General features: G+C 43.3%; 1 protein-coding gene across 3 annotated transcripts in view; it reads right to left on the reverse strand.

Annotated features, from left to right (window-relative positions):
- SEL1L (SEL1L adaptor subunit of SYVN1 ubiquitin ligase) overlaps nt 1-14841 on the reverse strand; it is a 524285-nt gene that overhangs the window by 241108 nt on the left and 268336 nt on the right. For all 3 annotated transcript variants that reach the window (XM_069637930.1, XM_069637928.1, XM_069637929.1), the window contains exon 15: nt 2587-2674. In XM_069637930.1, coding sequence (XP_069494031.1) covers nt 2587-2674 — 88 coding nt within the window. The remainder of the gene's footprint in view (nt 1-2586; nt 2675-14841) is intronic.

Genomic DNA, 14841 nt, shown 5'->3' on the forward strand with positions numbered 1-14841 from the left:
TGCTGATGCTGTGTGACCAGTGGTGGGAAAAATCAGATATCAAGGAGGCCGTGGGGGAGGGGGAGGATTAAAAAAAAATGTAAACATAGGGGAATTATTTAACTGTACTAATTGTGCAAACTGTCTTTTTTAAATGTTTAAATTTTCAAATGATTACTCCAAAGTATACATTTTAGTCTATACGAATGTGATACAGGTCTTAGAGTAAAGGACATGACCAAAACCTAGTACACTATACAAGTTTTTCAATCCAGGATGGAATGTCTGGTACATTCCTATTCTGCTCCTGAAATACCACCATCTGGATAGAAAACAGCAGTGAGGGTTGACTGACACAGCCTAGGACTCCTCTCTTTGAAAGTGGCATTGCCGGGTGCGAGTCTGCTAAATCCACCCCAGTCATTGCGGACAATGCGTGACCAGGGGTTGAAACGAGTAAGGGCGGCTATGCCCATGCGTAGTCCCAATGCACAAACATGGTAAGAGAATTATATAAAGGTTTGATCAGAGCACTGTCATTTCTTTTAGGACATGATATAATTACCGATTTAATTAAGGGACACTGAAACAGACAAAGTTTTAACAAATAATGTATATTAGCAAACGTGGAGCATGTTGGAAAACCTTCAGCTTAAAAACTGTAGCGGATGAAAAGTGAATTACAAAAGTAAGTATTCAGACACATCTTTTTACTTCGTGCAATGGAATATTGGAGGTGTTTGTGAAGTATTGTGAACAATTATTCATATCCAGCAAGCTAAGAGAATTTCGATGGACCTTTTGTTAATATGTGGCTTAATAATGTATTCCAAGAGGAAACTGGTGCGATGTGGAATGCCCTGTATCTAACCAACTAAGAATCCAAGCAATAACCTAAGAGCAATGGGAAAGCTCCAGGAGTGCATGGCACCCGCAGAACTCTACCTTCAGTTTCAACATCCTGGAGATGGGCTGCTTCAAGTATAAAAGTACTGCATAAGCTTCCGGAAAAAGCAAAGACCAGGATATGGTTTAGTAGAAAGTAAGCACTCTCGGTAAGGCTTGGACAGTTCCTCACAGCTAAAGGTGTGGGGGCAATGATTCTGGGGGAAAGGGCCTGCTGCTGCTTTGGATGCAATGAATCCTGCGGAAGTGAATATTGTGGTTCTAACATAATATGTTATGTTAGAGCCACTAACTGGTCAGATAGCTCAGCGGGTTGAGCGTTCGCTGCTGCGATCTGCGCGTGATCTGCAGGTCGCAGGTTCGAATCCTGGCAAGGCCAATTCAGCCTTTCATCCTTCCGAGGTCGATAAATGAGTACCAATTTCGATTGGGTATGTAAATATGTGCTCTGTAAAGCGCTTTGGATCAAGGTGCTATATAAAAAACACATTATCATTATAACATAACATATTAATCAGGGTGGTCAAAGAAAATTACAAATTTGAAGGGCAAAAAATACTCACTATGCAATTAAAAAAACGAGCAGCAGAATTGGGGTGTTAACTTAGTCCTAGAGAATGTGGCGGGCATACTTTTAGTAATACCAAAACATGGCCCGGGAGATTTAGGAATGCAGTGAATTCACCAAAGGATGCTCTTTAGGGTAAGGATTAAGTTGCCGCAAAGCACGCCGAGTCACGAATGCCCCGCTGATGGAACACGCTCTGTACCTGCCCAAAGGGGGTGGGCCTCTCTCAGTAACTCAAGGAAAGAATGAAATACCACTAAAGGCAAAGGTGAGTTTCCACCTTGCTCTGCCACACAGATCGCTGCATCCCATGAGGGGGTAAAGGATATGGATGCCAGGACTCGCATATGCCACCGAAGGCGGAACGGCAATGCCAATCCATGAAAAGGGAAGCCGGATTAGAGAACGCGCCGCACCTGGACAGATGACAGAGGGGGTCGGGTGAACTTGCAAGCATGTGCTTTTCAAACTCCATTTGTTCTATTTATAAGATACATTTATGGATTAACAATTTTGACCCAAACAGTGGCCCACTCTTTCTTGTAGCTCAATTCTTTTGAGGTTGTGATGCCTTTGTTATCCTTTATATATTAGTTACCTTTAAAATAAAAAGCATCAACCGGTTGGTTAACGTTTTGAAGACCTAGTAAAAATGAAAATTATGTAGATTTAACTTATAATTCTAAACCAAAGCGGAAAACCTTTATGAAACCTTTTATTTACGTCCTATATTGATTTGCCTCACTGTGGACATGGTAAGAAATATCAAATGCTGCGCAGTTCTATTTTTTTAAAGCAAACTTTAATACACAGCACAGTCCCGCTACATCGTTCTTCAAGAGAAAAAGCTCTTCAAATGGGGGTTAAAATTATACAATGCTCTTTTAGTTTTAGTAATGGGCCAAAACGTTTATCATGGTTATTGAAATCGAATACAATTACACCAAAAGTAACTTCTGTTAAACATTTTACAAGGTTATGAATTTAATACAACAGCGCCCTCTAGTGGCTGAGTGATAATTGAGCACAGTAAAGGAGAAACGTGCAGAAATAATTGAAGCGGGAAAACTGTCGTGGGCTCACGCAGCTGTGAATATAGGCCCAATGACTTATCCAGATAACACCGGACTTACTGTAATACATGGAGCCCAGCTGGAGTTGGCCGTCTACCCAGCCTTGTTCAGCCGCCTTTTGGAAAAACTTCAACGCCTGGTCATAATTCTGCAGAAAGGACATCGTTTCAAATGAGAAATATAAACTCAGCATAGCAAATTGCGTTATTATAAACTACAGATTCTTTCACAGCGACATAACATCTGAACCTCACAACAACCAGCTTTATGAATTACAGCAGATGGACACACAGAGCTTTATAGGACACTTATGGACCGCTCGAGAGTTTGTAATAGACTACTGGTGACATTAATGGCGTGGCCGAATAAAGTAAACAAAATTGGACGAGGCTGCTCTTATCCCCCCACACTACGAACATCTAGATGTAGCTGTTCCAGGTGTGCAGGGTGTATGCCGACTACAGCCAGCTCCAACCTCGGGTGTCACCGCCACCTGTCTGCCAAGGAGTTATCCCAGTGCCACAGAAGGTTGCGTTTCACTCCACCTCCTAGAACTGGATGAACCTCGTGAAAGGGAATTATTGCTTCCCTCTCCACACCCCTGAGCAGCTGCACGCTCTGAACGTCAGATCCCTCGAACACTAGTAGGCAGAATGGCATGCAGTACCCCCTGGGACCACCATATACAAATTAGGACTACAGGTGTAAGCAAAACCAACCTTTGGCATAAGTCTGTACTACACAGTTTTTGGTAGCGAGCTGAGCAGCCAGGCTCATCTCAAGAGGGAATGTGAGCAGTACTATGGGTTACACAGAGGTTTTACAGTCACAGTCGTTCAAGTAGACACACTCAAGGTTTCTTGGTAAAACACTTATTAATTTATTACTCAATCATTTAGAAAACATTCACTAGAAGGAGGCAACTTAATATACACAAATACACTTCAATAGCAAACCAATACGTTTCTGAACAAATTAGGCTCCCCAGAAATAGGAGCAAAATGGCATTTGTTACTTTCAATGGGAGTAAAAAGGCACAAGTTAGCAGAATAGATCACAAATACTTTCTTAGGCAGTGCAAATAGATCTAGTTCACTAGAGGACTCGATTCAGTTCAATAGGCCTAGGCGAAAGTCAATGGACTACTGTCTTGGATAGGAAAGAGCAGTTCTTGAAGTAAACAGTAAAATCTTAAAAGAATCATAGGTTGGGTCACAAGCTGATTAGGCCTGCAAGTTGGGAAAGTTTCACAAACTTTCACTGCAAGACAAACGTTCTCTCAATCGGGTTGGCACAGTACCTTAGTATGAAGCAAAAGATGCAGCTGAAGACGAGATTCCCGGCAGTTCCTGCAGATTGCTCTGTTCCTGAGCCTCAGTCGTGGGGACAAGAGGGAGGACGTCGGGAGACTCCTGCACTGGTCCATCGGAAAACACAGACAAAATGTACTCACTTCAGTACGAGTAGCTGTTCATCAAGCACACAAGCTGGTGTTCTTCCCCCTGGTTAATCCTAACCAGCTCTGAGAATGGTATCCAGGTGGCTTAGGAGTTGATTGGTCCCACCAACTCAAAAGGAAGAAGTCGTCCTTGAAGGGGCTGCTCTGTCGAAAGGAGTTTTGGCGATTCGGACCTGCAGCAGGGTTTCACCAGGCAAACCAACGGTCCAGGAGTTGCAGCAGCTGTCCTCTTACAGCTCGTCTTCAGTTCCTTCATTCCAGTGGTCGACTCTGCCTTTCAGTCCAAGAGACTCACCTTTTAAACAGTTTTCTCCCATTCATTCCAGCCTAGCTGCCATTCACCCAGCAGGGTGGCTGTCTTTACCGGACAGCCAGCCAGCCAATCACGCCAGAGTGCATTTGGGTCTCCCAGGAGACCCAAAGCACAGGGAGTTTTGGGCACCTTCCTCAATTCCTGCCCAGACACTCAGACGCCAGAGGCAGTCTTCAGTCCTGAAGCTTGCCAAAGGCATGGAAACAAAGGGACCAAACCTGGTTTGGTGCGCAGAGACCAACACTAGAAGGACCTTTCCAAAAAGAAATGGTGAAAAAAGACGGCACCTTAAACAAAGGGGCATAAGGCGCCATCTTGAAAAACATGGCTCTGTGATTTTTAGCTACCAGTGTTCGCAGTCAGGAAAAATCATGGTAGTTCGTTGTAAAACCACTGCCACCAGCCATTTCGATAGAAAAGGGTAGCATTTGACTGCTACATGAGTTTCTAGACACAGGGCATACTAGGTAACCCTTCCAACAGTCTATAGGAAGATAGTGTGTGCTAGGTCTAGAAATTTAAAAAGACTAGTAAAGTCAATTTAACCTTACATTCTCTGGGAAACAGTAGTTTATCCGAGAGAAGGTATTTAAACCTTTGGGAAGTCTAAATAGACATCCCTGTGTCACTGCACTGAGCGTGCTGTGTAACACACATGAAAGGATGCCTATGGAGTCATCTTAAAACTCCATAATCAAAGAACACAAGAGTAAAACACACATCCAAATACATGAAAGAGTGGGGGGGAGTGGGGGAGAAAGGCTCACACTCTTTCCAGGTAAAAAAATCAAGTCCTCAAAATCCAGCAAAGTCGCTGGGGGTCTTTAAGGTGAAGGGAATTAGCACATTTTTGAGAATTCTCCCTAACACCCAGTTTCTGAGACCTGTGCCCTCACCAAACTGTTTTTCCTCAGTTAGTGCCCATCCAGGACCTAACTGGTGATGGCTAAGTACTCTGCCACTGGAATGCGCCAGCACTCCAGGTCAGTGTACCCCAAAGGCCCTTTAGCCCTTTTTTAGCTAACTCGCTGGTGGCATCTCAGTATTTTAGGATGGCTGCACACAGCTGTATCCATTTCACCTTTTATGGGAACAAATTAAAATTCTCCACCCGTCCCCTTAAAATGGCTGCACGAACTTCCATGTCCAGTGATTGTCTATGGCGAGGCTGCATTCAACCCGATAGCAAGGAAACCCCAGGAATGCCCTAATCTTTTATGGCAATACAGAGATTCCAGAAAGGGAGCTAAGAGTAGCCATGCCCCGATCTGGCAGGATCTGCAAATGGGTGGCTGAGATTCATTGCTAAATCCACATCGTGTGTGTGTGTGCCCAGTAAGGTTTGAATATGGAGACATTTTCTGATTGGATGTCTACCAAAAGCATGAATGGCGCAGTGAACACGACTGGAAGCTAGACTAATCTATATCCAAGTGTGCTGTATCATTGAGGGTTTCGGTACCATATGTGTGTCAACTGCTTGGTCTCGCATTCCCAAGGAGCTGAAGGACTTAAGTGAAGAAGACTAAGGAAGTTCTGCAGTGGCATCGGTCTGGAACCTACAACCAGTGGATAGTTACAGCTGGACTCAGCTTAATCCAGACTGCCACCCGACAAGGACGAGACAAATCTGCTCGGCCTTCCCTTGACCCAGCACAAGCAGCTGAGCTACTGACCTCCTGGAATCCTTGCTCCGCTGACAGTTTACACGTGGTACACAGACACCAGCTCATGTGGCATCGAACATTCCATGGCGACTTAGCAAGCAGCTGAAGCTCTGCATGCATCCTTAGTCTGCTGGTACTGCACCCATAGGGTATCCGGAGATCTCGCCATGGGGCCATATTTGCACCCCTGAATAAAATCAAGCATCATGTAGTTTATAATAGTAAATAACACCAGTCCTAGAACAGCTGTAAAGCATCAGGTTCATCGCTCTGCGGTCCCCTGACCAAGCCCAGAGCCATTAGGTCATCCCTACTCGTTAGGGCGCCTGCCTCCAGTCCCTGTACCCTCATCGTTGAACTGCAATATATACGAGGATTGGACAGCTCTCCTTCCAGATACCCACAAGGTGTCCCTTCTGTCTTTGGCGCACTGGTTTGCACTGAGCGCAATTGTCTTCCTAACCTCAACCTGCGCCGACTCTTTACCATTACAGTACAGCTTTCTTGTCGATTTTGACACAGGCAGAATAACTGTGGGTCGACCCACACTGTAAAACCCTAGTGCTAACACTTGGTTCCTTAGTCTCAAAAACGGAACATCTTAGAGACTTTGGCAGAAATAACTGCTCTGAAACGCTCATCTCTGTAAAAAGCCAAAATGGAAAATCTATTTTTACAGATCGTTTGCGTGTTAATATCCTTACTGTGTGCTATTGTATGTTGCACTGTAGCTTGTGGGCCCCGGTGCTATGTAAGGTATTCAATGCTATCTGGAGTAGGGGTGAAATACTCGCCTCTTGGAGGCAGGCCGTGATTCCACACATTTACAAGGAAGGCGGCAGGGACAATCCGTGAAACTACCGCCCGATTTCACTCCTAGACAGCACAGGGAAACTGCTTGGGAAAGTCATTTTAAAAGATTTACAGAACTGGGCGGAGAGCCATTGTATAATTCACGATTTACAAGCTGGTTTTAGGGAAAACGAAGGATCAGTGTTTTATGCTTTTTAGTTGATTCAGAAATATGTTGTTTTAAAGAAAATGCGCCCATACGTGGCGTTTTGGACCCAAGCACTGCTTTTGACTCTGTATGCAGAGAAACATTATGGCAGATACTAGCCTCACGAACGTTCCCAGTGCTCAGGGTCACATAATTCACCAATTATACACTACAAACAGGACCAGAGTCCATTACAGGCTGGGGGAGCGTGGGGGGTGGTCAACACGTCGCTTTGGTGTCAAGATGGGGGTCAGACAGGGTTGTGTCTTAGCCCCCTTCCCTTTAATATGTACATTCAACAAATTATCGATGCACTATTGGGTGAATCCCAGGACAGCCCCAAGCACGGACTCGAGAAATACCCTGCCCCGTTTTATGCGGACAACGCAGTCCATCTCTACCGCACTGCAAGGTTTAAGGCAGCGTCTCTATTTTTAAAAAAAAATGTGGTCAGTTACAGTTGAATCTGAACATCAACAAATCTAAGGTCATGGTTTTCTGGCTCCAACCCTCTCGAAACAGATCAATCAAGTTCGAAGTAGAGGAATTGGAGATTGAACAAGTTGAATTCTTTGATTCTTTAGGACTAAGATTCCACGAAACTGGCAGTTGTACAGTGTAGATTGTCCACAGCCATTCTAGAACAAGTCAGTGGATTTGGGTCCTTTTATGTGAAACATGGAAAAGTGCAGTCTCACCAGCATTGATGTATTCAGGAAACAAGCGTTGCCCACTGCTCTCTACTGGATCTGAATTATGGGGGTACGGCAACATCTCTAAAATCAGCTCTTGTGAGCATACATTTTTAAAGAAATTAAGGCTCTGACCTCTTTGGTCTTTTTTAGAGGTGAGCTGTTCCCCGGTAGCCGAACAGATCCGTACGGGACCAGTCCTTTCTTGGACCAGACTATGGAAGCAACGCGCTCTCAAAAGGTACAGGGATGCAGCAATCCATCTTTTAGCACTGGAGGGTGGTAAAAGCCTGAAATGGTTTGTACATGTTAAATCCACTATCCAAGATCTGGATAGGTCTGAACAGTGGGTAACCCAGAGTGCTACGAACCAGGCTTTGATAATGAAATTTAAAAAGAACAGTCAAGCAAAGAAGTAACAAACTTACTACTGTTGACGCCGCATCCTTGTAGCTGGTTCTGGATCATCTCAAATGGAGGGTACATTCTATCGGAACGAGATGATCCCAGCAAATGAAAAGGCGTTGTATCTGCATTTTAGACTGGGTATTCTCCCAGTGGCCTCTTTCACCTGTAATTGGCGCCCTGACTGTTATGCTTTTTTTTCTAAACTGTTCTATGATAAGACCACCCATCGAGGAAAAAGATAATTTAAAATCAATTTTGATCGGGTCTATGATCCGCCAATCATGTATTGCTCTGAGGTTCTTGAGCCAATGTGCAGATTTTCCCGTTGTTTATGCAACTGTGCATTACATCCACAGATCATGCCTGCATAGAGCGCCATTCCTGGTGAAATAGTGCTGTGACAACCATTATTGGAAAGTAGGTGAGGCTTTGTGAAGTTTCTCTACTCAAGATACTTTAACTGGTGTTCAAACTGTGTATTTTTAATCTTCAATCCCAAGTCAAACCACCTGTATTTCGTACCAATGAATTTTATTCTTGCACTTATTTTATTGCAGTGAATAATTTAATGATAATATCCGTTTTAATTTCCTTTCCTCTATGCACTGCCCCATTCTCAGTCGAAGCCCAAATTGCGCATCCTCAGTCTCCTATGAATTTTAGGATTGTAATGTTTATTTCTATTTAACTGAATGTACTTTTATGGTTGAACAACCGAAATAAAGTTGTTTCAGTAAGTAACTTTTTAACCACCCTGTCCCCATAGTAATGCACCCCTCAGAGAGTCAAGCATCAAGGGTGTTTTCAGTGCTTAGGAAAATTCCACTAAAACACCCCATCCCTGCACTTGTGGTCCCAATGTATGTTTACCTCCACTATCATGAAGCCTCAAACCCAGGGGCAGTAGATCTATCTGGCGGGCAGAGAAACATCAGATAATGAGACTGACCAGACTAACCAGAGGGCCTCTTCTGCTGCTGCCCTTCCACTATGGACCCACTTCCATGCAAACATCCGGTGTGCCTCAGTGCTTATGATTTTCAGGGGACTCTTTCCAGCAATGTAGTCTCCCATCTATTTGGTTCTCCATCTCCTTTATCAGAAGTTTGTTTTTTGCATTGCAATTTTCTTCTGCCGACATTTTATTTTCTGGGATGCTACTCCCTGGATACATTTTGGTTATTTTATAATGCATGTTCTCTCATGTCGTACAGTACCCCGTTGCCATTAGGGCTGGGGGAAAGGGTGGGTCTAAAAGTTAATGAAATAAAACAAAATATATATAATAAATTGTAGCCTACATGACGCCAGAAACATCACAAGCCTTTTTGAAGATGGTAGCTACACACCTCTACCGCAGGTCCAGTGGCCTCCTAAATGACTGTGTGACCGTAGAAATCAAGCTAATAGCTGGAGACTTATTCGTCTCAAGGTCATTAAAGTATAGAGTCTGCTTTGGGTGTTCCCTCCGAGAAGGAGTCCTTCCTTTGGTTAAAGCTGGACTAATATTTCAAATGCTTGCTGCCTTACATGAAGGCCTCCTGCATTCTTGAAGCACCCGCCTCTTCAGATGAGAAAGAGGCCATAAAAAGGACACTACCTGGCATTTGGTTCCACACTGACCAGCTCCCCACAGCGGAGGTGTTCCCCCAATGTGTGGTACTGGAAAAGTGATATAAATATCCACTCTATTATTTTCTATGGTGACACGACGCTGCTGGATGTTAAAATATGTAAACTCGCTGGTCAACCAGAGAACCCAGAAAGTAACCATGATTTAAGTGTTCTGAAGATGGACTTTTCATTCCAACAAACACTGACCAACTCACGGTAAACGCAAACGCCACAGAAAAAGGATACTTGCTCGATCAAGGTAAATATATGAACTGCTTGGGATGACAGCTTCGGCAGACGTCAGTTCCATTAGGCTTTAAGTTACTTATCTGTAACTATTGTTCTCCAGCATGAGTTTGGCATGGATTCACAGGCTCATGAATATTCCCACTTGTCAGGCTGGGAATCCTGAGTAAAAGGAAAAACCAGTTTCACTTTCAAACTGTATTTCTCCTCTAAACCAATCACTGTCTTTTGGGTCATACTGCCCCCATCCAATGACAGTCCTATCCATAAGCTCCACCCCTGGTGGCCATCTTCAGATTTGGTAAGCACGTAAAGTGGAAGTAGGAACTGAGAAGAACCACAGAGGGGAAGGAGGGAGGGATTGCATGTGAATCCATGCCAGACATATGCTGGAGAACAATAGTTACAGGTAAGTAACTTGTTCCTTCTCCAGCATGGGGTCTGGCAAGGATTCACATGCTTATGAATAACTTTTACACAGCAGTACATATACACAACCAAGGTAGGTGGCAAGGCTGAACAAATAAACTCACCTCAAGTGAAAAGGATGCATAGTACCGCTTTTTCGACTATGGACTCCTCCCTGGAATTCTGGTCGACACAGTCGAACCTTGTGAAGGTGTGCGTGTACATCCACGTAGCAGCCCTGGAAATGTCGAGCAGGCGTCCAGAGAGAAGCACTGGTGTTGCAGCGATGGCTCTGGTGGTGTGGGTTCTCGGTCGGCTTGGCAGCGGCCTGCTCGCCAGTCGAAAGTGCATGATGCAGCCGGAGAGCCACCTGGATATGGAAACCTTCGATAAGGCTTTTCCTTGAGTTACAGGTCCAAAGTTGACAAACAACTGAAAAGTCTTCTGAAAACTCTTTGTACGGGCCAGGTAGAACTTCAGGGCATGAGCAACGTCCAGCAAATGCAAGGCTCTCTCCGCTAGCAACGACTGATTCAGGAAGAAGACCGGTAACACCAAAGGCTCATTGAGGTGGAATTCCGACGGTACCTTTGGCATAAAGGTGGGGTGTGTACGCAGGTGGTACTGCATACAAACTCCTCTTTTGAAACGTGGAAAGACAAGTAAGGCAGCTTGCACGACAGGGCCTGGATCTACCCGACCCTCCTGACTGAGGCGATAGCCACTAGGAAACCAGAAAAACCACAAAGGACTCCAGGACTCAGCGCCAATGGAAAAGGTTTGTTTAATAGCATGGACTATATGAGTCGTAGCTATGTAAGTAGACACTAGCCCTCCACTAGATAACGCGTTTCGGCTCACACAAGCCTTTGTCAAAACAGGGCTATGTTGGTTCAGACAAACATAATATTGTATTGGAGTATTACCATTCATACAACAATTCAATGTCACATATAACATGTAAAGTTTGTAATTTGCAAAAACACGTGTGCCAATAATTTAGACAGAGAAATAAGGGTTGGTGAAGGGGAGGATAGAGTGGGTTCAGAGAAACATCAAAATAATGCCATAAAATGGACATACACAGTCATATCAAAAAAGGACAAATGCAAGCAAAGAATATCAGTATATCAATCAAATCAAATAGAGGGACAGGAATATTGGAAAACAAACATGTAAAGGGAAAAGAAGATAGAAAAATACCCATTAGTTCGGTCATAACAAAAATAGGAAAATCTTTTTCTCCTGATAGGAAGCCTGAACAGCACATTTCAAAAATCCGCTTACCCAATTTGAATGTGCTAATCCGTGTGACTGTTGTCCGATATGCAATAATGGGGACAAATTCCAAAGACAGAGTCTAAAATTGAAGAGTTGAAATAACCCCAAATTAGTCAAACAATATAATTAACAATTGGTCACTCATAGTGATAGTGAGGAAACCTATAACAATTGTGGAGTGGGAACATATACAGGTCCTGGTCACCACATCTTCTTTCATTGTGGGGTAGCTGCTAACAGTATAGTAACATCGCCAAATGCTCTAATTCTTACGGTATCAGAACCTCTCTGATGCACATTGTGTTCCGGTAGTCATGGCATTCCTGCCCCGATCCTTACCAATACAAATACTTGCATATACGAGTGTGCAAAGTAAATAATGTAAAAATATTTTAAAAATAAAATACGTGCTGGCGTGTCTTTTAATTGCGCTCGTAATACACATTGTGTACCAGATAAACAAAGCATTCCTGCCCAGATCCTTACGAATATAGACGCTTACTTAAGCGAGTGTGCCAAGTGAGAACGTCTGAAAAGAATGGCCATATTAGTGCCCAGTGCTTGCTAAAGTGTTTCATTGAGAACGTTCGTATTAGAAAAGTAAGCACTGGTAGTTGACTTACTTTACCCCTCCGGTTTCTCTCGCGTCGTCTGCTCAATAGGCAAAAGACTTCGTATGATCTTTAAGAGAGCTGGAACTCTCAAGACCATGCTTAGCCCATCACGACTACCAGACATTGAGCAAATGAACCGTACGACCTGGCTATCCAGCAACTCAAGTGGTTTCAGAAAATGTGGCATGTGCACACAATGTAGATATGCCTATCAACAGACGACTGAATTTACGGATATACATGGCAAACAATGGGTAATCCGCCAAGGGATCAATTGCAGGACTACATTTGTTGTCTATTGCATTATTTGTGTCTGTAACAAGATTTATATTGGCAGCACTAAAAGAGAACTGAGAATACGCATTTGGGAACACCTGGCTAAAATTGGCAGCCAAGACATTTCCTTGCCCTTAGCGGAACACTGGCAAAGCTGTCATCAGATGCACAATAAAGCGGACATTAGATTTATAGGCCTCAAGCAAGTCACACTGAGCAAATGAGGAGGAGATAGACTGAAGGTCTTGAGGCAGTCTGTAGCACCACTATATGCTATTTTAATTCCACTGTCACTGGTCTTAATAAGGAGATGGCGTCATTCCTATAGAATATATATATCTTTGTCAATGCACAAATGATTGGTTAAATGTTTCCACCTATAACTTACTTACTGACGAAATGCACGCACACTTTGTGCAGGTAACATGTACCTCTTTGTGAATCTTGTGGAATACTTGGTAACCTATGGGCACCGGCCACACTCAGGGATATTGTGCAGGGTTGGGCCATTTTCCAGCCTAACATTACAACTGATGCGGGGTTCAGCACACATTAGAACAACAAACGTTAATTGTATTTTCAGTGACTTTGTTGTCACCAACACATTGAAACTTTACATAGCATTCTACCCCCTACGCATGGGGCATACTCTACATAGAAGCAAGTGATCTTTTGTGATTACCGAGCCGAAAATCAGTCTTATTCCTATTCTAATACTCATGATTATGGGGGTCGTGGTGGCCCCCCTTTACAAATATTGCGCAAACAGGGCACTGCAAGCTCTGTGGTATAGCGCAAGGCTTTGCCTTTTCTGACCTGCGCTTTAACTTTCCATCATGACGGCATTGGTGGCTGCTGAAATCCTTAATCATTTGTGAGCTGACACCAGAGAGGCTCCCATGGCAACGAGTAGTAGATGCGTTGCCATGGTTTTTCTAATGCTACTTTAACTTAATCCAAAATGGCGCTGGCTGCCTTTGCCTATTGAGCAGCCGACGCGAGAGAAACCGGAGGGGTAAAGTAAGTCAACTACCAGTGCTTACTTTTCTAATACGAACGTTCTCAATGAAACACTTTAGCAAGCACTGGGCACTAATATGGCCATTCTTTTCAGACGTTCTCACTTGGCACACTCGCTTAAGTAAGCGTCTATATTCGTAAGGATCTGGGCAGGAATGCTTTGTTTATCTGGTACACAATGTGTATTACGAGCGCAATTAAAAGACACGCCAGCATATATTTTAATTTTACAATATTTTTACATTATTTACTTTGCACACTCGTATATGCGAGTATTTGTATTGGTAAGGATCGGGGCAGAAATGCCATGAGTACCGGAACACAATGTGCATCAGAGAGGTTCTGATGCTGTAAGAATTTGAGCATTTGGCGATGTTACTATACTGTTAGCAGCTACCCCACAAAGATAGAAGATATGGTGACCAGGACCTGTATAGGTTCCCACTCCACAATTGTTATAGGTTTCCTCACTATCACTATGAGTGACCAATTGTTAACTATATTGTTTGACTAATTTGGGGTTATTTCAACTCTTCAATTTTAGACTCTGTCTTTGAGATTTGTCCCTATTATTGCATATCGGACAACAGTCACACGGATTAGCACATTAAAATTGGGTAAGCGGATTTTTGAAATGTGCTGTTCAGGCTTCCTATCAGGAGAAAAAGATTTTCCTATTTTTGTTATGACCGAACTAATGGGTATTTTTCTATCTTCTTTTCCCTTTACATGTTTGTTTTCCAATATTCCTGTCCCTCTATTTGATTTGATTGATATACTGATATTCTTTGCTTGCATTTGTCCTTTTTTGATATGACTGTGTATGTCCATTTTATGGCATTATTTTGATGTTTATCTGAACCCACTCTATCCTCCCCTTCACTAACCCTTGTTTCTCTGTCTAAATTATTGGCACACATGTTTTTGCAAATTACAAACTTTACATGTTATATGTGACATTGAATTGTTGTATGAATGGTAATACTCCAATACAATATTATGTTTGTCTGAACCAACAGAGCCCTGATTTGACAAAGGCTCGTGTGAGCCGAAACGCGTTATCTAGTGGAGGGCTATTGTCTACTTACATAGCTACGACTCATAATCCATGCTATTAAACAAACCTTTTCCATTGGCACCGAGTCCTGGAGTCCTTTGTGGTTTTTCTGTTTTTTCATGGACGGTATGGGATTAATATCCGTCCGAATCCAGTGACCAGCGACAGTTAATGCGATTTAATGAACTTACTATTGTCAATGCGTGGTAATCAATGGGGATTGTAAGGAGTCGCCTGCTTGAACAACTTTGAAAATAAGC

The sequence above is a fragment of the Ambystoma mexicanum genome, chromosome 14 (genome assembly GCF_040938575.1).
Source record: "Ambystoma mexicanum isolate Mex_15411 chromosome 14, UKY_AmexF1_1, whole genome shotgun sequence".
NCBI classification, from domain to species: Eukaryota; Metazoa; Chordata; class Amphibia; order Caudata; family Ambystomatidae; genus Ambystoma; species Ambystoma mexicanum.